Source organism: Poecilia reticulata, linkage group LG10 (assembly GCF_000633615.1).
Source record: "Poecilia reticulata strain Guanapo linkage group LG10, Guppy_female_1.0+MT, whole genome shotgun sequence".
Classification (NCBI taxonomy): Eukaryota; Metazoa; Chordata; class Actinopteri; order Cyprinodontiformes; family Poeciliidae; genus Poecilia; species Poecilia reticulata.
Window position 1 is genome coordinate 5316482 of NC_024340.1, and position 25509 is coordinate 5341990.

Consider the following 25509-nt stretch of genomic DNA (forward strand, 5'->3'; position numbering starts at 1 on the left):
ATCAAAACATTTCTGTTATTTCAGGCCTCAACAGCACAAAGTTTAGTGGAAAATAAAGCAGAATAAAATAAAGATTGGAGGTGACGTTCTTTACAGGTGGTGCAGATAGTTGTAAATCAGTTCTGGTAACGGCTAATTGCTGATCATTTTTATGTTATTTGACTGATACATTTCTACATTTGCTCATGCTTTTTAACCAGGGAACAGAATATTTCCAATATTTTCATAGGGCATGAAACAGAGGTGTATTTTTTTCAGTTTTTTTTTTCTCCAAGATCTAAAGACCTAAAATGATCGCTTTTACATATTTTACCAACTTAGTGCTCACTAAGTTTAAACTAATTGCAGTTTTGTTTCAACATCTTCTGCCGTCTGCTGTGACATCTGCAGACATCGTTTCTTCCTGAATGCTAGACATTTAAACTTAAAAAAAATATATACAAATTATCATTCTAATCTGATGTCTTCCCTCTTATCCCGTCTCCTTTCATGCTCCGTCCTGCTTCGGTCATCTGTCCGTGGCTGCTGGCTCCATGCTGAGACGTCGGCAGTGGCCCTTATCCTGGATTTTCCTCTGCTTGTTGCTCCTGGCCTGGAAGCATGTCCAGCTGTCCCATCATTCTGTCAGCGCCACTGTCTCCCTCGGCCTTCAGATTACAGAGAGAAAAAAAAAAAAAAACGCCAAAGAGGCCGCCGGGAAAAGTGGCCCGCTCCCGTCTCTCGGGACTTATGTCAAAAATGTTTCAGTCCTCAGGTAATTTGCTACAGTCTGGGATCCTTTCACTGTTTACTTCAAAGAACCTTTGCAAAGAAAAAAAAAAGAATAAGAGAGAGAAAAATGGAGAAAGAGCGAGAAATGAAAGGGAGGAGGGGAGGAAAAAAAAGATATTTAGTTGTGGGTAGTGACAGATCTACATTCTTGAGTATTGACATGCGATCTGAGCGAGGAGTCCTCCTCCACTGGGGATGCTGTCCGAGTCTGCAGAGGTTTTTACATATTACTGATAAAATAAATAATAAAAGAAAAAAGGAAAAGCGGCGAGCGCGCGGGCCGGCTTCCAGAAAACAGCAAAGTTAAACAAATTGACTCAACTCCAAAAGAATGCACAGTCACTCCTGCACAAATAGACAGCTTAGCAGATAACGCACCAGACTGCAGAGTTCAAGGCTCAGTATATATATATATATAAAGACACTGCATAGTCCAAGATATTTTTAGCATTTCGCTGTTCCTTTTGGAAAAAAGAGGTAAAGTTATCTGGAAGCACACCGGCCACAAAATGATCTGGTCATCAGTGAGTCGTTATTTAAAGGTGCAATAAACAGAGAATCTCTCACACCTGTAGTTGAGCTTAATATGTTTTTAATGTAACACATCGGTTATACACAATTGCTGACAATTACAATTGCTTATATTTAAAAAACAATTAGAAATTACAAAAATGTCAACACATTGTTTTAGAGTTGTTTTTTAAGTAAAAGCCAGTCGCCCAAGCTCATTGTTCAAAGGGGCAGTGTTGTGTGTTTTCCTTGCACATGGTGCCATCTCATAGCATACATAGTTAACTAACTGTTAACTTGAGTTGTTAAAAAAAAATCCAGTTCATATCAAACATGACCTAAAAGAAACTACTTTGTAATTTAACACCTTGAAATTGGGACTCTGTCTCTTTAAGAAGCTCCTGCTCTTTCTGAAGCTCCGTCTTCAGGAAGTCATCACAACATGGCTCCTCTATTAATACTTTAATGAAGTTTTTTTTTTGTTTGTTTTTTTTACCAACACTGGAGATTAAAGTTTTTCTCAAACACGCATGGAAGAATCAAGTCAACACTCCAGGTGTGATTTTGATGAGGGAATAACATTATAGCATCATGTGACGCTCAAAAAAGTGGATTTTTCATTTTAATAAAAGTTATTCCTAGTACAAGAGAATTGCTATACATAACGTACTGTGTTTATGTGAAAATACAAATATGACTGAAGGGGGAAAAAATATATGTGAAATAAAAGGTCAATTTGCTGAAAGGTAACATAAAATGTCACATCCTTTTTTTGTATTTCAAAGACTGAATGTAGTATCTTCTCTTCCTCTGAAAAGTATTCATTACACTCTGACCTCCTCACCCTGTTATAAACAAATAGATGACCTTGTTAGCAGACATCACCTCCGCTCTCCCAGTGACGTTTAGAGATGAATATACACCATGGCAATCTATGAGTAGTGACGATATGAGCATCTAGAGACACATAAAGACGGTTACAAAGTCAGCCTTCCATCACCTGCAGAACATTTTCATCAGGCAACTGCAGCTGATCCAGAATGCTGCTGCAGCTTGTGTTCTCACTAAAACTAGGAAAACAGAGCATCTCATTTCTGAGCGCTCATAAAATCCGTTATATATGTGAGGAAAGGGCGAAATAAGCGTTACATAAGAAGAGTAAGGCTTCTGCTTTTTAGAGTGATATTTACAAGCCCCCACTGCCAGATCTCTTGTGCCACTGAGGGAGCCGATGTGATCAACCTAAACAGAAATGATCTACAATAAGACATAACACAACCCGTGTCCCAGTGAGCCAGAAGCCTGCTCAAAGAAAGAACGCACGCTGTTTACCGCATACGAGGACTGCAAGTGTGTACATGTGAGATGGACGGAGCTGACACCAGCATTGTCTCCGCATTTAGTTTCGCGAAATGCACCAACATGCAGGAATTCAAAGACTCTCAGTAGGCCATGACGTGACATCCCAAGGCATCTTCACAGCCCAACACCTTTAAATCAGGAATGCACGCAAGCGAAAGGAAGGGGTGGGGGGGGGGGAGTGGGAAAGAAGAAGAAGAAGCAATGATTAAAGAGGGTAACAGGATCGGCTCTATTCAGCCCGTTTCTGAGAAAATGCCAGGGAGTTTTCAGCCACTGTCAGGTCACTCCGAGTCGTGATTTCTTTCCCTATTAATTATGCGCCGAGCCGCAGAAAACTTCCTCTTCTCACCGAGCGACCTTCTCTGCTTTCACGAGTGGGCGCAGACTGATCAAAAACACGCAGCGTGGAGAAGAGAGCTCCCCCGTGACGTGCCGGTTTGCTTATTTCCCTGACAAAGAACAATGGCCGCCTCAGAACTGAAACGGCACTCGCACAGAGAAAGTTCCTCCGGTGAAAAGGGGCGCAAAGAGGGCAAGAAAAAAAAACCGTAACAATTATCCAAAGACATGCGCTAAATTCTGTTTTCTCAGGCCAAATCTTTTGATGCCTCCTTGCTGAAAATATTTAGAGCTCGTAAATGGAGATTTAATCTTGAGATACGGGCCGAGCTGAGCAGTGAAAGAGTGAGGAATGATGAAGAGGCATGTCGGACTGGAGAGGCTCGGCGGCATCCCGCCTCCCCCGGTTCTGACCCCTTCAGCAGAGATCCAGATCCACAGCGCTGCTGCGGAGCTCATCGGCGCGTCAATGCTGCCCTCTGGCGACCACAGATGAGAATGCATGGTCTCTGAGTGAATTTATTTTTTTTCCATAAGTGATTTTTGAAAAATAAAATAAGATAAAATTAAATCTCTGTTGCCAAAAGATACTTTTGAAAGAACATACAAAAACAAACAAAGAAAAAAAAAAAAAGCACAGTTGGAAAAAAATTAATATGACATTATGACATATGCAGGGAATATTTAAGAATAAAAATTGTTAACCCAACCCTAACCCATGTCTTTATATTTATTAATAATGTAACACAATGATTAATTTTTTGCTGCCAGACTTACTGCTTTTTACAGGTTTTCTTTTTTTACATAAATTAAACCTCTTCTGATTGCGTCTCGAGAGTTGCCAAACAAAATTTCATTTGTATTCTTTATGCTTTATCCGAAACACTGCAAAATTACAAATATTTAATCGGTTTGAGAATCAATCATTAGTAATCAGTTTTGCTTTGGGTTGAAAAATACATAATTTTTCCGTCCAGATGAAGGATGACTTACGGACTTTATCCTCAACCAAGTAATTTTTTTTTTCTTGTTTAGTCTTCATACGCGTTAATTTTAATATTAATAGCTCATCAACACGGATTTTACCTGGCCACTGCATTTCCTTCGCAATCCCGCTCGATTCCAACCTCACTTCGTTGACATTTCTCCCTTTGACGTGGATTCTTCCGGTAGATTTTCAACTGGGCCAATCAGCAAACAGAAGGAGAGCACGTGAACGATGACGTTCTTTCTTTCTTTCTTTCTTCCTTTCTTTTTGCGCTGTTTTATAATTGTAGTCTGCCTGTAGTTTTAGCAATGGCAGCGGAAGAAATGAACGAAGCCGTTTAGTCCATGCTGGCCACGCCTCCAAATACTGAATTACCATCAGCAGCCATCTTGTTCGCCTCGGTTCTTCCTTCTTTGCAGTGGAGGATGGTTGTTTACAGCGCAGGTAATTTCAGGTGAGCTTCATAGCCCCGAACTGGTGCATTACACACATCACAGACAAACATTAGAGACTAGGTAACAGAGTTTTTCTCTCACAGTGCAAAATCAGGCATTCTGGGGTTATTTGCCCACATCCACAGTCAGTAGCACCCTGTGGTAGCACCCTGTGGTGCTACTGACTGCTAGAAATAGACCTGAATGTCAACTGCAGCCTTCTGCATGGAAAAGTAATGCATGCATAGAGAGTCTGATGACTCTTAAAGATAAAAGTTTGTATAAGTAAACTCTAAGCCAGATCAGGATTCCAACAGTGGCGCCCCCAAGAGGGGGAAGACGGGAGGCCGTGGCCCACCCAGAGAATCATGTTCAGGTCACAGGAAGGCATACAGAGTCATTTTCTCCAATCAAGACATGGATGTAGTCCCCAATAAATGAATGAATGTATAAGATTAAAAATTAAATGGACAATTCTTCTGTACAAACATATACATAAGTTCAATACAACTCTGGAAAAAATTAAGAGCCCACTGCAAAATGATCAGTTTCTCTGATTTTACTTTTTATAGGTATATGGTTGAGTAAAATGAGCATTGTTCTTTTATTCTATGAACTTCTGGCAACATGTCTCTGAAACTCCAAGCAAATAGTGTTTATTTGCAGAAAAGGAGAAATGGTCAAAAGATGCAGTGCTTTCAGGCCTCAAAATGCAAATAAAACAAGTTCATATTCATTTAGAAGCAACAATACTGATGTTTTAACTCAGAGTTCAGAAATCAATATTTGGTGGAATAACCAGAGTGCAGTGGGCTTTTATTTTCTTTCCAGAGCTGTATTTTTTAAATTCATTTTTAATTTGATAAATGTATTTATTTATTGAGTTCTACGTCTTTTGAAGATTATTATGTGTGCCTTTCTATGACCTGAACCTGATTCTCTTGAAGGAAGGTGGGGGAGTATATTACATATATTTGTCTATATGTTATATGTAGATAAATACATTTCTTTTTGTTTGTTTGTTTGTTGGTTGGTTTTATTGGGGGCGCTACAGGATTCCTTCTTGTGGCGTTCAACAATACAATCAATTCCACCACCGTTCATCCTACATTCAGATACATTCGTGTTTAAATGAGTAAACGTACAGAGAGCTTTGTCCGCTTCAGATACATAAATGTATTTATTTACAAGGGTAAATAGAAAATATAGGCAGTTTTGTTCATTTTGTACACTATACAGTCAGGGGCAGTCGCTTCCCGCAGTTGCACAGAACTCCCTCTAGGTGGCTCTGCTGCTGCTGTGTCAGGTGTCCGGCCTCTCATCCCATCCAGGGCCTCCAGACGGGTGACTGGGAGTCTGCCGGCGACACCTCCCTGTGTGGGAGGTGCAGCGGGGGTATCAACGACGTTAGTGGGGGGACGTGGAGGCCAAGAGGGCTGGCGTGAGGAAGTGTGGGGGAGATGCTCCTCAGGAAGGAGGCATTGGAGGAGGACGGAGGTGACACGCTGGGGGGGAAGGCGAAGGGGCAGGCAAAGGACGGGAAAGGAGGCGAGGCGGTGAAAGTGGAGAAGGAGGGCGAGAACCACGGGGAGGAAGGTGGGGAGAGGTAGTCGTGGCACGGTGTGGAGCAGGAGAGAGGCTGGAAGGAGGGGTGGGGAGGGAAGAGCAGCCAGGGAGACTCCCCTCTGCCCTCCGAGGTACAAACCGCCTCCCCGGACGCGGCTTCCGGCTCCCTCCAGACGCCGTGGACGGAGTTGAGCCTGGGCTCCCGGCTCGCTGAGTGATGCTTCAGCCCCTCAGTGAGGCTGGTCCTCTGCGCTGGCGGGATCCTGTGCATGTAGCTGTTCAGCTGGGCCATGCACTGCTGGAAGCCTGCGCTCTCGCTGCTGGCGAGAGGGGCAAATCTGGACTCAGCGGGTCCAAGTTTCCCCAAAGCTACAGGAGTCCGTAAGTCTGCACCGGGAGAAAGCAGAGTGGAAATAAAGAGAAACAGCAACGCACAATCTCAAAGCCCTGCCGTCAGAAAATGAACTGTGAGGAGGTAGTGAACTGTTTGACACGACTGACCATTGTTCAAGTCCTTCCTATCAGCCCACTTCTTAAGATACTCCACAGCCAAGTCCAGAATCTCTGCTTTCTCTATTTTAGGATTCTGGAGTCGCTGGTGTCCACAGCGGGGCGAAGTAAAAAGGGGAAAAAACACAAAAACATCATTGACCTTAAAACTTTTTGCACGGCGCAGTAGGAGCTGAGGTGACGGCTTTGACTTGACTCACGGGATCGGACGTGGAAAGCAACAGCAAACGTCTCAGCTCAGCGAGACTTTTATTTATTCGATCCCTTCTCTTCTTCTCCACAACTGGCTTCAAAATCTAAAAACAGGTAAATTGAAGTTTTCGGGGCTTTATAAAGCAGTTAACAAAGATACCCGCTGCGCTGATAAGCCGCTGCGCTTATTCGTAAACGTTATGGAGATCGTTTCTGATCTGAAACTCTCTTTTGTTTTTGTTTTTTTCTCTCCCTAGGAGGTCAGAAAGGTCAGATGGTCCTTTGAACAAACCTGCAAGGGGACTTCGAGTTGGCAACCCAAGAGCTGGCTTAAAAATGACAGAGCATCACAAAGATCAAACAATGCTCATAAAATGAGTCAAGCACAAAGGAAGGTCATTGGAAACAGAAATGCACATCGGTACCAGCCAAAAGAAGTAACTTTCCTACCCTTTTTCTACTCTTCCCGTCTTCAGGAGTTCGTAGCTTCCTGGTCATGTTGTCCAGAGACTCTCTGCAGAAGTTGGGGGGGAAAAAGCAGCCCGGATGGCAGCGAGGGCTTATAAGTAGGTTTGTGAAGCCTGCTTCTGATTGGCTGACGGGTGTGAGTGAGGTCGGTTGGGGGAAGAAGTTTATTGTGGGCCAAACCTTTTGCACTTTTGCTACATTATGGCTGCAACGGTCAATGTGTTTTATTTAGGTTTTATGTGACTTTTGTAAGATAAGCAATAGATGATTTTCTAAATTTTCTAGAAATTTAAATGTAAAAAGTTATTTCAAACTCCCATTAAGTCAGACCTTGGTGTAGGACTATTTTTGCTGTGATTATGTTTAAGTTTTTTGGATATAACTCGACCAGTTCTCCTGTCTCTGAAGAGGAAATGTATTCCCACAGTGTGTGTGTAACTGGCTCAGTTTTCTCAGTTACATTTAATTGAGGAAGTTTTTGAAAAAAAAAATTATATATATATATATATGTGTGTGTGTGCGTGTGTGTGTGTGTGTTTACTAAGCTGTACTTTTCACTTTTACTTGAGTTTACTGTTACGACATGTTGTTACTCTTACTTGAGTAATATTTCTGGATCCTCTACCCACTGTGAGTCACTGAATGAAAAACAACCAAAAAAAATAAAAAACCACCAGACACACACCTGCAGTTTTTGAAAACTAAATATATTTTATGTAGAAAGAAACTGAAATTGTTGGAAAATGTTTCTTTTGCTTCACTTTGCTATTTTGTAATGTTGTTACTTTCATTTTGGTCTTTAAAATATCAAAATTTCCACATAATTTTACACTTGGGTCCATCTGATGATGTAATTTTTAAACATTAAATGACCGACGTTTTGATCAGTACTTCAGTAGCCTCGTTACAAAATATTCTTTTTGCTGTCATTTCGTGGACGGCTATTTTTACTTTTACTTGTGTAAAATAATGTTGAAGTAGTGCTACTTTTACTTGGGTATAATTTTTGGCGACTCTGCCATGTTTCATGCCCCAGCCGATGTGTGGAGTTAGTTTGCTGCCACCTAGCACAAAGTTTACGTTTGGTCTCAGACCTTTGCTGGTTCCGGTTTGTGGCAGGTTGCCTTCTTCTGTCGCTCTTTCAACATCCTTCTACTAAATCACACTTGATTTTATTTATATTCAAATGCCTGCCACTCTTTCCAGATTTTTATCCATAAGCACCTGTGTGTCATTTTGCTTCGTCTTCTCAGCTATGCACTATTCTTTGCATGTTCCTTTGACATTAAATCTCAGTACAATACGTCGAGGCTTATTGTTGTATTGCAACGTAAAAACACTAAAATGTTCCAGGGAGATGAAGAATTTTTTTAAACCACTGTAATTAAAGACGCACAGACACGTACTTGCTTTTTTTTTTTTTTAACTCAGTAAATGACTTTACTTTTCGATGTACTGACCTGCTGATCGAAGGGAGGCGTCCCCACAGCATAAGGCTGCTGCTGCCGTGTTTCACCACAGGGAAGATAGAATTTGGTATGTAGGACACGAAAGTTAGATTTTCGGTTTTATTTGTGACAAACTGCAAATAGGACTGCTTCCCAATCTTACATCAGTTCGGATGGAAAGAAAGAAAGAAAGAAAATAAGAAAGCTGGCTAGCTAGATAGACAGATAGGGAGCTAGATACTAGCTAGCTAGCTAAACAGTCAGAAGGAAAGAAAAAGACAAAAAGGAAAGAATTAAAGAAAAATAGAAAGGAGGAGAAAGAAACAAAGAATAAAAGAAGGGAAAAAGAAATTAGTTAAAATGCTTGAAAGCGGTCGTAACATAAATAACATTAATTCGCAGATGACTTATCACTTGTTTAACAAATGATTGCAAATCAACCTGGTTTCTTTTAACACGTCCTTGTGGACGGAGTGGAGAAGTGAGACCCTGGGAACCCGTCTTTCCACTCGTGGGAACCGAAATAAAGTGAGAAAATGAGCGACTGTGACTGCTTTTTATGACGTGTGAGACAATAAGGCTCCGCTCACGATAATAAAAAGATAAATAAATAAAACGAAACAAAACAAAACAAAACACGGAGCGTAAATATCTGTAACAGTCAGCGTGTTTCCGCTGAAGACATGAAGAAACTTGATTTCTAGATGGATTAAACATCAACGTCTGACATCAGAAAACACAAAACGGGCTCCTGGAGCAAAAGGTCGGAGTAAAACGTGCCAGTGGGCCGTGTGAGGAGGATTGTTACACCTGGGTGTTAAGTGTGCACCTCTCTGCCACAACGTCTCCACTGAAACCGAGCCAGTTGTTCATTTCTCTGCTTTGCTTCCTTCCTTCCCTCCCTCCCTCCTTCCTTTTTTTTTTTTTTTTTTACCTCTTTTTGTTGGTGGCTGTGACACACGCGAGTGATCCCGATATTACATGCAGACGCTTCGTTTCTCCGCGAACAAAAAGCGGATTTCAAACCAATTAGTTTCCACGCGCTGCAGCGCGAGCGCACTTTGAGGTTTATTTATAGTGCGGGTGTGCGCGTGTCCCGAACATTTAGGCTCGCGCCAGCACTTTCGCCCCGCTTTCACGACGAGTTCAGCGACTAAATGCGGCCCCGTATGATTTTATTCCTGTATCCGGCGTCAGAACGGGCTTCCAGCCTCGCTGCCATGGCAACCAGCGCTGGTCTCTGGACCGCCACTAATCTCTCCGCTCTTTGATTTCAAACGGAAGTATCGTCGCTTGAAAAGCCACTTAATCTCTGCGGGGCGTCCTGATCCGATCATCCCGGTGTTATCCCCTCACTTCAGGCTGTTATAGCGGTCAGAGGAAGTAGAGAGGAACCCCAAATTTATTATCTGAGAGGGGAGCCCTGTTTTAGTTTATTATTTTTGTTTTATTTTATGTTACTGTCAGGTGGGGACCACTAACCAATCTAAATATGATCATTTTCATAAGATAATTTGCTAAGATGGTAAATTAATTAACAAATAAACACCTTTGTGACACCATGAACATTTCCCCTCACCTGACAAATGTTCTGTTCAATGCACGAACACGTAGCTGTGCGTGAAGAAAAACATTTTAAAAGTGCTACTTTTGTTGTTGAAGGGTTCAAAGTTACACAAAGCCCTACCCACATTTTATCAAATTATTAATTAACAGTTGTGTATGTGTATAAAATGTGGATTTTTTTTTTTTTGCATCCCTCTCCTGACCAACACTTTTGTCCAATCAGATAACTTTTATTAATTTATCCCTCATAACTTGTGCACAAACTTAGTTTAAAGCTAAATTATGGAAATATGGAAGAGAGAGGAAAATCCTGTACCAGGACTGCTAAGATATATTTCAGGTTATCTAGTTTCAATAAACTGATTTCAGGTAAGTCAAAAAGACCGAATGCTAAAAACCTGAGTGTGCACACTTCAAAATGCAACAACGTTTGCAGCTAATTTCTAGCCAGATTTGTGTTGTTGTTGCTGTTTTTCAGTTGAGTTTAATCAAATTATTTATCATAGTTTTTGTTAGTTATGTCACAAAAGGACCCAAAAAGCTCAGTAGGGGTTGAGATGCACCAGGCCAAAATTCAACTGATTTATTGTGTTACTTGTATTTTATGTTTTCACTGTTTCTAGTTTTATTTATGGCAGACAGTAGATCATTGCACCAGGCTCAAAGTTCAGGGGTCAGCTGCCTTTTCACGGATTGGTTGTGTTTTCCCCTTGATAAATTAAATCCTAATTTCCTTTTGTTTTTTCTATTTTTTTTATTTTTATTTTTATTAATAACCTTTATTTAACCAGGTAAAGAACTTATTTTAGTCAAGGTCTCTTTTACAAGGGTGATCCAGTCAGCAGCACACCCTCCAGAAACATAATTAATTAACAAAAATAGTAATTTTAAGTGTGAATTGACATAAATAGTAATTTTGAAAATGTACAGTGGCGGATATAAAAAAAAAGGTAAAGATAAAGTGTAATGACTGTAATATCATTGCAGTCATTACAGATGCATGAATATGCATCATGTATTCATGCTGGTTGTTCATGTCAGATAATTTGTTTAAGAATAAGTCAAATGAATGTATGAAAGCAAAAAAAACTTAAGAAGTATAAATTAACTGGAGGAACATACTTTATATATAGTCACTGCAGTTTTAAAACTTCCTCAATGTTCCTGTCTCTTATTTGGATTTTAAATGTTTCATCTGCTTAGTAACATATTGAGTAAAAGTAACATATTGAGTAAAAGTCTTTCAGAAATGTAGAAGGTAAAATGTAAAAGGTTTAAAAAGAAATGAGATAAATAATACATGAACTGGAAGAGTATAATGTCTAAACTTGGGAAGTGCTTCATCAGCTACAGTATGCCAGGTTTTCAGCAAACAGCTCTTTAAGAATCATTGTGTTGCTTATGAAATACTATTTTTACGTCTGTAAAAAGCTTCCTGGTTAAACTGGGATTTTGTGCAAGAGTGCCAAACTGTTTACTAAAAGGATTTGTGCAGGTTCTTATTTTGATTTTTCACGTTTAACAAAAAGAGAAAAAAAAAAAGAAATGAAAGTAGCTGTCCCCACATGTAATGTAATTCACTCAAGTGGTTTGAAAAAGGAAATGTTTCCATTTGGTAGAAAGAGAAATGTTGCAACTTAAAAATACAACATTGCATTTTGTAGGAAGTTGCTTTTATTTTTAGTCAAACTTAGCTCCTAACTCTTAAAGAGAGCAACAGATTAGCATTTAATAAAATTCTCCTAGCTAAAAGAAGAAACGACTAAAAAAAAAAAAAAAAAAAACGCGACCCAAAGCTGAAATAAATTTAATTATATTTTCACGAAAAGTTGCATTTGTATTCCACTTCTGATTAATTTGTGAATTTAACTCCATTCAAAAGCAAATGAAAGTCGTTTGTGCGTAAAATGGGAAGGAGGCGTGGCTAACAGCAGAGATATCAACATAGAATCAATAAAGGAACGTTACGTTCAGTTCATTCAGTTCCCACGTTGGTTCAGAAAGGGAAGCCGGGCAAACACGGAGCATGAAGGCTGTACCGTCAACCGAGACTCCGGAACACAAATCCAGGAGGAAGGTAAGAAGAACAGACCGTGTTAAACTACTTTATTTTAAGAATACAAACAACAACAAATAAGATAAAATATTTTCCTCTCGGTCCTGAAGGTGTCCAAACCCATGATGGAGAAACGCAGACGGGAGCGAATCAACAGCAGCCTGGAAACCTTACGGCTACTGATGCTGGAAAACACGGGAAACGAGGTACGTGATTTATTTTTAACAGCACTGAGATTTAATGTCGGTAAACTGAGGGCTATTTTGGACGGGGTTCAGTCATTTCGTAGTTTTGGTCGTTTGGTACCAGCCACGAAACGAAGTCGTCTTCTAAGACAAGTTTTGCATCGTCTAGGCAACTGATTTGATCTAAATGTATATATAAATGATTATATATTTCCGCCTGTTAAGGAAATATAAAGTGACTCCAGTCTAACCTGGCTGTTTCAAAATTGTCCCCTAATTTATTTTAAAAATTGTAAAATTGCAATAGAGGTCAAACATCTAAGAGTAGCAGGACGTTTCAGTCCTTTATGAGACCATAACTGGTTTATAAGTGAATGCTTTAATGTATGCATTTATTTTTGCTCTATTTATTTATACCTAAAACGTGTAAAAAAAGAAGTGTAAAATTCTGATCACAAACAGCCAAAGTCTACAAATTGATTCCGTCATTTTCTAACTATATTGAACAAGTGAGCATATTTTGGTGTACTAAAACACTGAGGTATTAATGTAAAACATGCATTTTTGTACAGATTGTGAACAGACTTTACTGTGCATTTCAATTAGATTTTTTTACATTCCACAATACTGGAAGAAATACTGATAGTATTTAGTCATTTTATGTAGTTTACCATCAACAGATATATTTATTCATGAATTTATTTATTATACTTTTGCGCAGTTGGTCCTGGAGGGCCGACATCCTGGGTGTTTTAGTTCTCTCCCGGGTTTAATGCACCTGGATCAAATGATGACTTGTTAGAAGGCCGAAGAGGAACATTGACATGCTGAAAAGGTTGTTACTACCAGCAGGGAGAGAACTAAAACATGCAGGATGCCGGCCATTCAGGACCGACTTTAGGCACCCCTGGTCTAGTGTGAAAAGAATACATGTTTACCTGGAAATCAACTATTTATGTTCATACACAGTTAAATTCACTCATATAATTTGATCTTTTTTGTGTCTGTATTTAGGATAAATCAAAAATACCCAACTACATATAAACTGAGACACAAAGTATTAAGTGCAAATTGTTTTCTTCAAAGTAGGAAGCAATGAAATGAAGGCTGAATGGGACGTGACGCTAACGTGACTTAGCAACAGGATGAATTGGCCTGCAGCCATTTTTAAACATTTTTTTAAGTGATTTTTTTTTTTTCTCTCACGTTTCTTCTGCTGCAGAAGCTGAGGAACCCGAAGGTGGAGAAGGCAGAGATCCTGGAGAGCGTTGTTGACTTCCTGAAGAAGGAGAAGGACCACCGGGCCGTGAGGAAGGCGTTCCCCGAAGAGCAGCGGCCCGCCGGCGGCCCCCACCGCAGCTACCACGACGGCATGAGGTCCTGCCTTCTGCGGGTCAGCCAGTTCATCGCCTCCAAGAGCCTGGAGCTGGAGGACGGCAACTCACTGCAGGCCTCGCTGAAGCTCTCAGGGTCTCCGACGGCTGTTTCCTCCCCGGTCCTGGTCCCGCTCTGCGCATCCCCGGTGGTCGCCCCCGGTGACGTCCCCGCCGTCCTGTCCCCTCAGCGCCACATCTTACAGGAGTCCGAAACCAGGCAGATGCTCTCCTTCGCCTCCTCCGCAACAGTCCCCGATTCAGTCTGGAGACCCTGGCCGAAATAATGGAGACATCGACAGATGCTTTTTTTTTTATCTTTTATTTCTATTTGTACAGCATGGACACTTTTCTGCACAGATATTCTGTAGTTTTCACGTATTTCCTCTTTTTTTTATGTACCTATGTAAACCAGGGATGCACCGATCCACTTTTTTTTCACTTCTGATACCGATATCTGAGGCCAGAGGCTTGGTATGATACCGATGCAACGCACAGAAACGGAGTTGGATTGATTTAAAAAAAAAAAAAAAAGCTTTTAAACTGTCATAAATGTACTGGATTACAAAATGTATTTGATAAATCCGCAGCAGCACAACACTCTTAAATAGCTTCACAAGTTTGGTCAGACATGTAAAAACAACAACATTGTAATTTGTTCAGTACTTTCAATTTGGAACAGAACAGCCCATTTAAAATTAATAATAAAAAAACTGATAAAAAACAAATGGTTCACTGTTTTGTTCAAACATAAGAAAATAAAACGCAACAAACGTTATTTTAAATGGTTCAGAAAATGGGAACATAAACATATTGTACACAGCATTAGACTGCATAGATCTGCCTTTATGGATCACATTGTCACCAATACTGGATCTAGATTGCTTTTCAATAACATGACAAATAAAGATATTACCAGTGAATTTCTAATGTAAATTTTTCAAGCTGTAGTTTTTATTCTGTTTGTGTTGTTTTCTTGCACCGTGGCTCCTTACCTTTACTCTGCGTAGCACACCGGGGGTTGGTGTGGTGTTGCTTTGCTCACACACACATCAGCAGAGTGTTTTCATGATTGTCCTCACTTCTCAGTTTCCTGGCCCTTCCTCCAGAGTGGCCTCTCGGCTCGTTGAGCCGTTTTGCCTTGAAGGTTAATGCGGCTGCACTTTGAGAAGCCTCCAGAGGAACATTAACACATACTCCATCCAGATTGGACAGCAGTTATGATGCCTATTGACATGTTGATTGGAGAGCCGTCGTCTCTACATGGTGTTCGGACGACTTCGGACGACCTTTTTCACATGTAGAGTGGGAGAGGATTGCAGTGATTCGCGCGTGTTCAGAGAGCAGACCGCTTCGGCAGCATCTAATCCACAGCTGGGCGTAAACGCTGCTGTAAGGTCGTCTCACAGTGAAACTCACTCCCTTTGTCAAATAAAATGGATTTTGGTCCACAAAGTTTGCCCTGTTAATTTCTGTCTAGGTGCACATGATCTGGAATCATTGCTGGCAAGTAAACTAATGTATCATCACATTCCTAAGCTAACGGCTTATGTCTTTTTTTTTTTTGCCAAAATCATATTTTGCCCCCCCAAAAAAAGTGACATAGGCCATGATTTTATTTTTGCCATATCTCGCTGAGCTTTAACTTAACTACAATGTTTAAACTTCTTAAACATTCCAGTCATGTAACAAAGATTAATATTATGCTTAATTAGAATATTATGCTTAATTAGAATCATTACTATTTTATAGCTATTTTATGTTATTAAAAACAGTAGTGCACAATTGTGAACTGGAAGGAAAATTATTAAAATATAAAAAGTGAGTGTTTTTTATAAGGAGGTGGCCACACCAGCCCAATAAGCTAAAAAAAAAAAGCTATTTTATTTGTTTACATTGTCTATAGTTAATTTGAATTTATCTATTGGGTTTTATGTACATGTTTTATTTGAAGAAATTACTCTGTATGCCTTTCTGTCACATGAACATGATTATCTGGGGCTGGCCAGCATTTTTCTAGAGGGCCCCATGCCCCTCCCAGGCCCCTCTTGGCATCGCCTCTGTCAACAGAACAACTATCAGTAATCCTCTTCACTGATCTGTCTTTTCATAGAAGTGTGACCACAAGGAACCTATTGGCTCAGTTTGCACTGAACACAGTAAACATGTGGAGGAATGTGCTCCTGTACACATAATAACACTAAATGTGAGTTTTTTTAGTCTAAATGCAAAACATAATGTGTGATGGAAAACTACCAGCACTACATGCTGTGAGGATTCCTTTCTTCAGCAACGAGAGGAGCTAAATGCCGGGCAATCCTGGAGGAAAACCGAGGCTGTGAAAGACCTGAGACTGGGTGGGGGGCTTCAGCTTCCAGCAATCCTAAACACTCAGCCAGAGCTGCAACACAACGGCTCAGATCAAAGCATATTTATGTGTTAGAATGGCCCAGTCAAAGTCCAGACCTGAGATCTACTCAAATGAACGACGGGGAGAGACACCCCTTCGGAAACCTTCCAGTTGTGATGGAAATGAACGTTTGCAAAGCGTTAGTGTGTCTGAATACAAGACATGGCTCACATTACATATACACTCAAGTATTTTACTTGAGTAAAATTTCTAGATTCTCTACCTGCCGAATGAAAAACAAATTTAACCAAAAATTCACCAGAAAAAAAACACACACCTGCAGTTTTTGCTAAATTTTCTGTTTTTTTTTGTTTTTGTTTTTTAAAAATTTATTAAACTGATTTGGAAATATAATTTTTTGCCTGATTTTGTTGTTTTGCTTGATATATGAATTATTGTCATTTTGGTCCATAAAATACCAACATTTCAACTTAACTTTATACTTTATTCCGTTTGTTGATGTTTAATTTTTAAATATTAAATGACTAATACTCTGATGAGTTACTCAGTACTTGTCTAGACGTTTTACCAAATGCTTTTTTACACTTACTTGAGTAATTTCTTAGACGGCTACTTCTGACTTTTACTTCGATAAAAATATGTTGAAGTTGTGCTAATCTTACTTGAGTCTAATTCTTGGCCCTCCTTTGGTTAAATATAAAGTCTTGTTTTTCAGAATCGTTTGGATGCAAATCTGTCCTGATGCTGCGCATTTTAAAGAGGAACTAATCACTGCAGTGAGTCTTCTTGTTTTTAGAGCACACAAATTATACAGAACTTAATAAATTAAAATAAAAAGTTGTTCATTTACATTATATTCATTTAGCCACAAAAGGAAAGTTATTAGCTCATTGCTTTAGCTGCGTCCCCGTTCGTTAGCAATAAAAGGCAAAGTGGGAAACGTCTTAAGTACAAATTTATTTTTGACCGTGGGCTGCAGGACATGTTTCTGTGTTTTGATTTTTGTTTTGTTTTGTTTTTTTACAAGCGTTTGGCTGTGTTGATATCAGCTGTATGCAATGTGGCCTTGCTGTACTTTCTACAAAATTATATTTTTATTTAAGTCAATTATCCTCTAAGTCTTTTAAACTAAACAGAGTGTGCATTGTTTTCTGTAAAACTGACTCCCGTTTGATTTTTATTTCAATTTGTTCCTATTTTCTGGCGTAAACGTCCCTCAGAATTTCAGGTTTTATTGTTTTCCACTAGGTGGAGATATTTTTCCAAACTGCAAATACTACTGACTTGTACATAAGGGACAGAATTGACCTTTTAAAGTATAAAAAAAAATTGAACATTCAAATGTATTTCTTTGTTTTAAGGGATGGATTTAATAATAGAATTTCAATGCTGATATTTAAAATTTATTTTTTTTAAAGTCCAAGAGTGTTGGGAAAAACAAGATTATTAATCCAGTTTGGATTAAAAACCAAATTGGATTAAAAACCAACATGCTGAAACCATAAAAGCAAGCAAATGTTGCGCTAATAGTGGAAATAATACATTTAAGGTAAACATTCCTCAGAAATCCCCGTTCATCCTCCAGAGGCTTTTTTTATAGCTGTTTTGGGGTGGATGGATGCGTCTAAATCCTGAAAACAATCCGCATCCAAAGAGGTGTTAGTCCCGCTGGGATGACCGCCGGACAGGATGCTCTTTTGTGCGCTTGGCGGCTTTAAGCCGAAAAAAGAAAAGACCACACAAGACTAAAGTGAATCAATTAAAGCTGGAAACAGATTAGGGTTTTCATTGGTGCAGGAATTAGTTTAAACGCGGATTAAACCGGTCCAATAGAACCATTTAAACAAAACCAAAAGGTGTTAATACTGCTGAATCTTTAGGAGCAGATGTCCAAAGTGTTACACTTGTTCCCAGTTGGTTCCAACAAGTGTTTGATGGTTCCCACAGCAGACAGAAGGCAATACAGGAAAAGTGACCGAACACCTTTTGGCTGAAGCAAAACCACCTGAGGCTTTAGGTTCCCACGCTCTACTTCTCTGTTTGAATACAGCAACACCACACAAAGTCCTGTCCACCGAGCAACTTCATCTGGACGCGATTAAAAATAGCTTTCATTTCTCAATATATTTTCAGGGACAAGTCCGTCATGTATGTAGTGTCATACTGAGATGGCTACCGCCGCTAAGTCCAGTTAAAACACAAGAACCAACCAGAAGTGACTTTCTCCAGCTTTCCCGGATTTCTGTCGTTGAAGACGCGTGAGCCAAATGGAGAAAAAACAACAATTGACACGTGTCGGTTGTCTTCACAGGCCCTCGCTGGGCTCGCGCGCTACAAAAACGCCGCACCTGAAGGTGAGAACTGCTCTGCTGTTCCACGTGCGCCACTGTTAACGGCTCGTGCAGGAAAACACGGTAATGACTCAGTATTATTTTTAGTCGGAAGTCTTTGTGGCCTGAAAAACCAACATAAAAGCGGTAGACAAGCTAACAAAACCTTCTGGGATGTTAAGTTGAAGAAAGTCTTATTTTATTTCGTCTTTATTACCGTAAACACTCGTTTTAAATGATGTTATAACCGACTATTTCTGTTTAAATGTTAGTAAGAGGGCTAACATTTTCTCCCTTATTACAATAATTGTTCATATTGTTGCATAATTTAAATATTTACAATAAACACACAGGGAAATGGAAAACAAATGTTTATTAGTAACATCAGAACAGTCACAGTAAGAACATTGCAAATTAATGACAAGGTACAAGCAGAATTTCCTCAGCTCCTGAAACAGGTTTACATTGTGTTATCGTCCCTCGGCTGGGTGTTCAGCATGCTTGAAATGTAATCATACTTTTCCAGGAGTGAGGCCTTGGGCTTTCTGCAGGTCCTGCTGTAAACTGGTCAGGACCTCTCGCTGCTGTTCAGATTTCTTGTGATAGTCCTTAAGGAGAGTCTCGTATCTCTGACTACAATGAGACAGGAAGGAAAGGGAAGTAAGGTAAGAACAGACCAAATGCGCCTAACCCGGGTTGATACAGAAGAAAATCTTGAGACTTAAAGAGACATTCAGAACAAGCTGGTTGTCAATATGGTTTGTTGACTTACTTTATATAAATATTCTTATTGTGGGAAAGTATGCAGGACCATGAAAACATGTTTCACACAACAAACAACTTAAACCCAGCTGATCTCATTGTTTAACAGTCAACCTGCTATTTTACTTATTTACCAAATGTTTAGTCATTCTCCTCAGTATCATTGCTAATCTCAAAATTAATCCTGAATAAAGCGCAAGTTTCACTGGCTTTGCGGGATTAAGAATAACAACAGAAGGCCCACTGATTTAAACAGCAAAGAGTAACTTCTTTATAGACACACTGTTGGGAATAATTCCAATGAAAATCTTGTATATGTAAACTGGTTGCATTTCCCTTTTGTTATAATTATACAAAATGTCTTTTTTGGGTTATTTTTATTGTTTCTTACCTGACTGAATCACCTCTAAAAAAAACTTTGTCATTGTTTTAAACGTGTTACTTTAAGATCGGAATCCCCTCCTTTTTATTTCTTCTTCTGTGGTATTGTCTTCTCCTTTTGTCATGTTGTCCTGCGGGAGAGGACTTGGAGCGGGCAGCCTGTAACACGGTTATTTTCTGTTTGTTCTCGTCAGAATAAATCGAGAAACCATCAATTTTAAAGACAAACCGTGTCACGGCCTGATCGCTCAATAAAACCAGCACAACGCAGAAAGGATCCGGTTACATATATAAATTTTTCCCCAAAATAAAAAACAAATTCACCCTGGAGCTTTCCACATTTCGTCACATAATGCACAGCTGGGAAATATTGGATGACTTTTACTTCTAAGGCTGTTGCACTAAATGTTATTTTCAAACATCTGTGTAAAACATTGCACAATTATAACATTCAAATGTCATCTCTATATGAAGTGTATGGACTGTAAAGTAAAGGCACACAGATGAACAGTTATTCCTTACATTTCTCCATTAATGTACTCCAGTCGTTTTGCTACCGTGGCTTTAGCTTCATCCAAATCTTGTTTCACTAACACAGGGCCGATGAGCTTAAAGACAGTGTTTGAGCTGTCCAGCAGATCCAGCTCCTGGAGAGATACACCTTATATTAATAATCCAAAGAGCCCCCGTGGTGGTGTTTGATTTGTGGTCAAACGAGAAAGACTTGCCTCTTTAACAATGTTGTTCTCTGCCATCTGTGTCTCCAGCTTCTGTCGGGCTGAAACGCTCTTACTGACATCTGAAACAGACAGCGGTACGTCAGCACATCTGGATGGCTACCACGACAAATACATGCGTTTATATGATATATTTATACACTGCTAACTGGCCCAATTAGGTATGCTAGCTTGGTGCAGCATGGCAGCCGCCACAAACAGGCTCGTAAGCCCTCACCTTTCTGCGTCTGTGCATATTTTTCCACTTCCGCTTTTAACTTCTTCTGAATGGCTTCGGCCATGTTTGTTATTTTGCTTCTAACGGCGTTATAAGTGAGACAAATGTGCTAAAAAGCTTAACTGTAGAACATGAGAGCTCAGTGCCAGCGGACAGGAAGAAGTGGTGGGCAGACAGGATGTTGTGGGGTGTTCAATGCATACTGAAGACTCGGGATTTCTGCTTACCTAATGCCTCTTGAAGTATTTTAAAAAATATATTATTCCAGCAACGTAAACAAGATACATGTTAAGAATTATATATATTGACAGTTTTGTGTGCAACTAATCAGTAGACTGACAATTAAAGATAAAGACATGCGGCACAGATGAGAAGAAAAACAAAAATTGGGTAAATCGGACATTCTTATTTCCGAGGTAACAAAAAAACCAGCATTTCTTAAGGTTGTCTGACTGAATCCGCTATCCCCCCAAAAAACAAAAGTTACCGAAACCCTTATGATTTTTAATTTTCACAGATAACTGAAATCATTAGTTTTCTGTGTGTCGGAATGGATTTTTGTCCCATATATTCATCTGGTATTACGTCTTCAACATTATGACGCAGTGGTTATTTACGACACTTTGTGACGCTTGTCTGACGTTTTACGGCAGTGCCCATAGTTCCCCTGCGCCCAGCTTCGAGATGGCTTCGTCGTTCTGGAAAGGTGTTGTCGGTGTGGGGCTTTTTGCCTTAGCCCACGCGGCTTTCTCGGCGGCACAGCGTGAGTTTCTCCGCATAGCGCTGGCAGTCCCGCCGGTGTCGGCTGGTTCTGGTCGGTCTGACCGACAGATCGGCACCACGGGCCTGCCTCTCTAGCAGCTTAGCTCCGCTCAGTCAGCTCTGAGGCGGAAAGGCATTAATACTCACCTTTGACACTGATGCATTCATTCCCGCGGTGACATTTCTATGTTATTAAGGCTTTGATCGACAGTATTTAAATATCGTTACGTTTGGTTCTGATTGATAGAGGAGTCGTGCTTCCTGGTCTCATTAAATCCCATCTCTCCGTGCAGATCGATCATACATGAGGCTCACAGAGAAGGAGCATGAGACGCTACCAATTGACGTGAGTAACTTCAGGGTTTTTCTTTCTAAGAAGATATCCTGCAATACAATTACACTGCATGCAGTTTTATCTAATTTCCATGGTTCAGAAGTCATTGAAGTGCCCATATTTACAGCTAAAACTTGTCAATATTGCAAAACACAAGTGAAAACTAACGAAGGAAAGAATATACGGAAGGAAAACACACAAATGAATGTCATATTTATAAGTATCACCTATTCATCCTTTTCATCTTCGCGGCCCCTCCCCTGTTTCAGATTGTCCTGCAGACCTTGTTGTCATTTGTGATGACCTGTTACGGGATTGTCCACATTGCTGGAGAGTTCAAGGACATGGACGCTTCCTCAGAGCTGAAAAACAAGTAAGAGCGGAGCACCAATCCCCTCGATGTGGGAACTGTTGGCTGCCATTGTCACAGGGGAGCCTCCGCACTTTCAGATGCATTTATAGGCGCAGCTCTGTTGGGCTTTAACCCAAGACATGAACCGAAATCCCATAACGCATAACGCGTTGTTGCGTCAAGGCCAGCTATTATTGTGCAGCCAGATGCATGTTTACCCCACGATGTACCTTCTGAGCCACTACTAGCAATGAAGCAAACATTTCAGGAAAATGCAGGGAACCTACAGTCTTTTAATTTAGTCTAGGTTTGCGTGAAGACTCGGGGAAAATCAGGAAAGTGCTGGAAGTGTCTCTTAAAGAGGTCTCAACTACGTCATTAAATCGCCACTTGTGCAAAGTTTGTCCAGGAAAGGCTTTAGACGGGTATGAGTGTTTCTGCATGTACTGTGTGGCTAAGACTGGACAGTTAAGAAGCCAGTTATCTCCAAAAAAAATACAAAACTGGCATTCTGGAAGACGTACCAAAGTCTTAAATACATGCATCTAAAATTAAGACCTTATATTTTGTCTTAAATTCATAAAAATGTAAGTTGGCCTTAAATATGTTAATCATAAGTCTTACTTTTTGGTCTTGAGACCATTCTGTCTCACAGCCGATGTAGTTTTTCTTGCAGGACTTTTCTGTCAGGCAGATGTTTGAGTCGCACACAATCATTGTGTTGTGTGAGTAAAGGCGGGTTGCTGCTACTGCTAACTACCTGCTAATATAGTTAGCTAGCTATCTAGCTAGCTTTTTGGATCTGCCATGGGTGAGCGCAAATGTATCACCAGTTGGCTTAATGATGTTCATCTTCACCACTGACTCACTTCTGTTGCTAATCCATAGGACATTACGTTTATTTTCTGGAACTACTTAGGGTTGAAATGATTAATCATGATTAACTGATTATTGTAATAATAGTCAGCTAATTTAGTAATTGATTGATCATTAACTGGAGTACACAGACTCAAAAAAGGCAAACTTCTCAACATTCAAAGCAGTAATTAAAAGTAAGCCCAAAAGTAAATAAGTATACATTTTGCATTTAAGATAAGAACATGTTTGTCTGTAAATCGGTTACAAAACTCAAGTGGCGTGGTTTTAGCTTTAACCAGCTCAAATTCGTGAAATGAATATGTTGTTGCATTTTAGCCAATAAAATATTTTTCTTATTTCAAAAAGGAATTGAATTGTTAATTAGCATTTTTTAACATATTTCTAATATTGTATTAAAAAAGGTTCAACTGGTTAAATGAAAAATCTGTATGTGCAATTTCTTTTGATAACTGTTCATTGCAGCCCTAGAACCACTTCTATATAAAATGCTATTTTTCTTTGTACATTATAGGTCTTGGGTTTAAGGCATGTTAGGACCTTTAAGAGTGTTGTATGAATCTGAGGAGCTGATTGTGGTGGACTGTTGGAGAGTTGATCACTAAAGAAGCCACCTTTATGTACCCTGGAACAACGGCTCTCTGGAGAAGAAAGACTGGATCAATTAGTCATGATGACATGGAATCATCCCGTTTGCATTTTTGGTGTCCGGTTAGATTTCCAAACAACTGATTTCGGTCTTTTTAATGATAAAACATCAATCTTCTAACATTGCTCAGTAACAAGTAAAGTAAGGATAGCACTGTCTTACCCAGAGGTTTGTTTTCAGGTGTATTATTTGTAACTACAACCGTGTTTTAGTTGATCTTTTTTTCTCTTTCTCTTCAGAACTTTTGACACGCTGAGGAATCACCCGTCGTTTTACCTCTTCAACCATCGAGGCCGGGTCCTGTTCCGCACGCCGAAAGAGGAGCCGTCCTCCAACCAGCAGGCTCTGCCCAACCCCATCAGGCTACGCAAGCTGGAGCATTAGCACTGAGCCGGGGCCCCGCCCGCCTCGGACCCTTCCGCCGCCCTGATAGGATTTTGTTTTTGTTAGCCAGGCTGAGGGGGAGGGCTCTGAGAACTTAACTTCTTCCACTTAAAAAAAGTTTTATTTATTAATAAACTAATACGCTGTCCAAAATTTGCATCTCTGTCCATAAAGTGGTTACCACCATAATCGACATTGACTGTGCCAACCCTTCTGTTTTCCATGCAGATATATATATATATATATATATATATATATATATATATATGCTATGATATAATGGCTTTAGAGTCTTAAGACACTCGAGACTATTTTTTTTGTTTTTCTTTCCTCTTTTGAGCCAAATCAGAATAGCACTGCTCTTTTTGAATTTCTTTTCCACAGTGGTTTGATTTCACCCTCTCACTTCTCTTCCACTGCTGCTCAGGCCAAGTTTTAAGCTTGTAGATGTGAGCTTTACAAACAAAAGATCCTCCGCGTTTCCCTGAGTGACGTCCTGCGGGCTCAGCGTATCCTGTTTGCGAGGGAAGTTGTTTGTTATTGAGCCAGGAAATCAGGCTGGAGGTGAGAAGTGAAAGCAGGAAACATTACAGTCTTTCTAATGACGCTTTGGACCTTAAAATTCTAACGACTCCATTCGTTTCTGTGAGTTTTGTTTTCCATAATTTTTACGTTTTGTTAACATCCTACAGACTGTTTTTAATTTAATAAAATTCATACTGGTTTTACAAAGTGGATGTTTTTATTTATTTATTTATATATTTCAATCACTGCTGATGTTTAAACTTCATGATAAAAATGAAAAATGCTATTTTATGACGAAATGGCTGAATAATTGTAGTTTATGTGCTGTGATCACTTCATGTAATGAAAGACAAATTGTAGTTGTTGGTGTTGGGCACTCGGTGGTAGGATAGGGTGATTTCCAGACTGATTTAGCAAAATGTAAACCTTTATAACATAATGAAATACAAATTCTTTACACTGAGAAAACAAAACTGCATGTTTAAGCTTTGAAAAGATGAGGAATGCAAATCTTGTGCAAATTATGCCAATTATAGCTGCAGTATTTTTTTATGTTATTTTTTTTACATATTTGTTAAAATTGTCCATATGTTGTGACGGTTAACATGAGACAGATGATCTTAAAAAAATTAGCTCCTCTGCTTTTTCCCCAGTTCTAGCTGCATAAATAGACAGCTAGGTCAGAAACAACCAATCAGAGCCAGGAGGAGGGTCTTGGTACTGTCAATCAGGCTTGCGTACACGCTCTAGTTTTTTCCCCCTTCAGCAGAGCCTGTCATGAATGCTAAAGCTAGTTAGGATGGCCACCAGTGACGGCGGATAAGCAGTTTTTGTCATCATTAGCATATTAAGCAGCGCGTACATGAGAGTTATTGACAGCACTAAGACCCTCCTCCTGGCTCTCACTGGATCTTTCTGATGAGGAGCTTTTATTTCTGCCGATGGAAAGAGTGGCTCAGTGGCTTGATTTTTTTTCTGCCAGTTTAAACAAATATGCAAAAAAAATCTTTTTTTTCTTTTTACAAAAATTACTAACTACAGCTTCAAGCGGGTTTTAAAAT

General features: G+C 39.7%; 4 protein-coding genes and 1 long non-coding RNA gene across 5 annotated transcripts; 3 read left to right on the forward strand and 2 right to left on the reverse strand.

Annotated features, from left to right (window-relative positions):
* The first annotated feature begins 4308 nt into the window (after window positions 1-4308).
* LOC103470964 (uncharacterized) lies at window positions 4309-7187 on the forward strand. The gene is made up of 3 exons (XR_534563.1): window positions 4309-4424; window positions 6553-6786; window positions 6930-7187. It is a non-coding gene; the product is annotated as an uncharacterized LOC103470964 (long non-coding RNA).
* On the reverse strand, window positions 5623-7187 carry her11 (hairy-related 11). Its single transcript, XM_008419702.2, has 4 exons — window positions 7123-7187; window positions 6681-6776; window positions 6472-6565; window positions 5623-6357 (listed from the first exon to the last, which is right to left on the reverse strand). Exons 1-4 carry the CDS (start codon window positions 7168-7170, stop codon window positions 5723-5725), a joined length of 873 nt encoding a protein of 290 aa, XP_008417924.1. The 5' UTR covers window positions 7171-7187; the 3' UTR covers window positions 5623-5722.
* Window positions 7188-11939: 4752 nt separating this feature from the next.
* her5 (hairy-related 5) lies at window positions 11940-14263 on the forward strand. The gene is made up of 3 exons (XM_008419701.2): window positions 11940-12231; window positions 12321-12416; window positions 13618-14263. Exons 1-3 carry the CDS (start codon window positions 12181-12183, stop codon window positions 14053-14055), a joined length of 585 nt encoding a protein of 194 aa, XP_008417923.1. The 5' UTR covers window positions 11940-12180; the 3' UTR covers window positions 14056-14263.
* A 4562-nt stretch (window positions 14264-18825) lies between these two features.
* Window positions 18826-20757, reverse strand: pfdn6 (prefoldin subunit 6). The gene is made up of 4 exons (XM_008419700.2): window positions 20567-20757; window positions 20341-20411; window positions 20135-20259; window positions 18826-19102 (listed from the first exon to the last, which is right to left on the reverse strand). The coding sequence occupies exons 1-4, from the start codon at window positions 20628-20630 to the stop codon at window positions 18982-18984; spliced, it is 381 nt and encodes a 126-aa protein (XP_008417922.1). The 5' UTR covers window positions 20631-20757; the 3' UTR covers window positions 18826-18981.
* Window positions 20758-21148: 391 nt separating this feature from the next.
* mmgt1 (membrane magnesium transporter 1) lies at window positions 21149-24655 on the forward strand. Its single transcript, XM_017307235.1, has 4 exons — window positions 21149-21329; window positions 21622-21674; window positions 21932-22035; window positions 23779-24655. Exons 1-4 carry the CDS (start codon window positions 21164-21166, stop codon window positions 23921-23923), a joined length of 468 nt encoding a protein of 155 aa, XP_017162724.1. The 5' UTR covers window positions 21149-21163; the 3' UTR covers window positions 23924-24655.
* Window positions 24656-25509: the final 854 nt, after the last annotated feature.

Excerpts from the sequence above, each read along its gene's own strand:
- pfdn6 (XM_008419700.2), bottom strand. The coding sequence starts at position 20,630 with ATGGCCGAAGCCATTCAGAAGAAGTTAAAAGCGGAAGTGGAAAAATAT. Across the intron at positions 20,412-20,566 it reads ATATGCACAGACGCAGAAAG|ATGTCAGTAAGAGCGTTTCA; the intron begins GTGAGGGCTTAC and ends TGTCTGTTTCAG. Across the intron at positions 19,103-20,134 it reads GAGTACATTAATGGAGAAAT|TCAGAGATACGAGACTCTCC; the intron begins GTAAGGAATAAC and ends GTCTCATTGTAG.
- her5 (XM_008419701.2), top strand. The coding sequence starts at position 12,181 with ATGAAGGCTGTACCGTCAACCGAGACTCCGGAACACAAATCCAGGAGG. Across the intron at positions 12,232-12,320 it reads AACACAAATCCAGGAGGAAG|GTGTCCAAACCCATGATGGA; the intron begins GTAAGAAGAACA and ends TCGGTCCTGAAG. Across the intron at positions 12,417-13,617 it reads TGGAAAACACGGGAAACGAG|AAGCTGAGGAACCCGAAGGT; the intron begins GTACGTGATTTA and ends CTTCTGCTGCAG.
- mmgt1 (XM_017307235.1), top strand. The coding sequence starts at position 21,164 with ATGACGCAGTGGTTATTTACGACACTTTGTGACGCTTGTCTGACGTTT. Across the intron at positions 21,330-21,621 it reads GGCTTTCTCGGCGGCACAGC|ATCGATCATACATGAGGCTC; the intron begins GTGAGTTTCTCC and ends CTCTCCGTGCAG. Across the intron at positions 22,036-23,778 it reads TCCTCAGAGCTGAAAAACAA|AACTTTTGACACGCTGAGGA; the intron begins GTAAGAGCGGAG and ends CTTTCTCTTCAG.
- her11 (XM_008419702.2), bottom strand. The coding sequence starts at position 7,170 with ATGACCAGGAAGCTACGAACTCCTGAAGACGGGAAGAGTAGAAAAAGG. Across the intron at positions 6,777-7,122 it reads ACGGGAAGAGTAGAAAAAGG|ATTTTGAAGCCAGTTGTGGA; the intron begins GTAGGAAAGTTA and ends ACCTGTTTTTAG. Across the intron at positions 6,358-6,471 it reads TAGGAAGGACTTGAACAATG|ACTTACGGACTCCTGTAGCT; the intron begins GTCAGTCGTGTC and ends CTCCCGGTGCAG.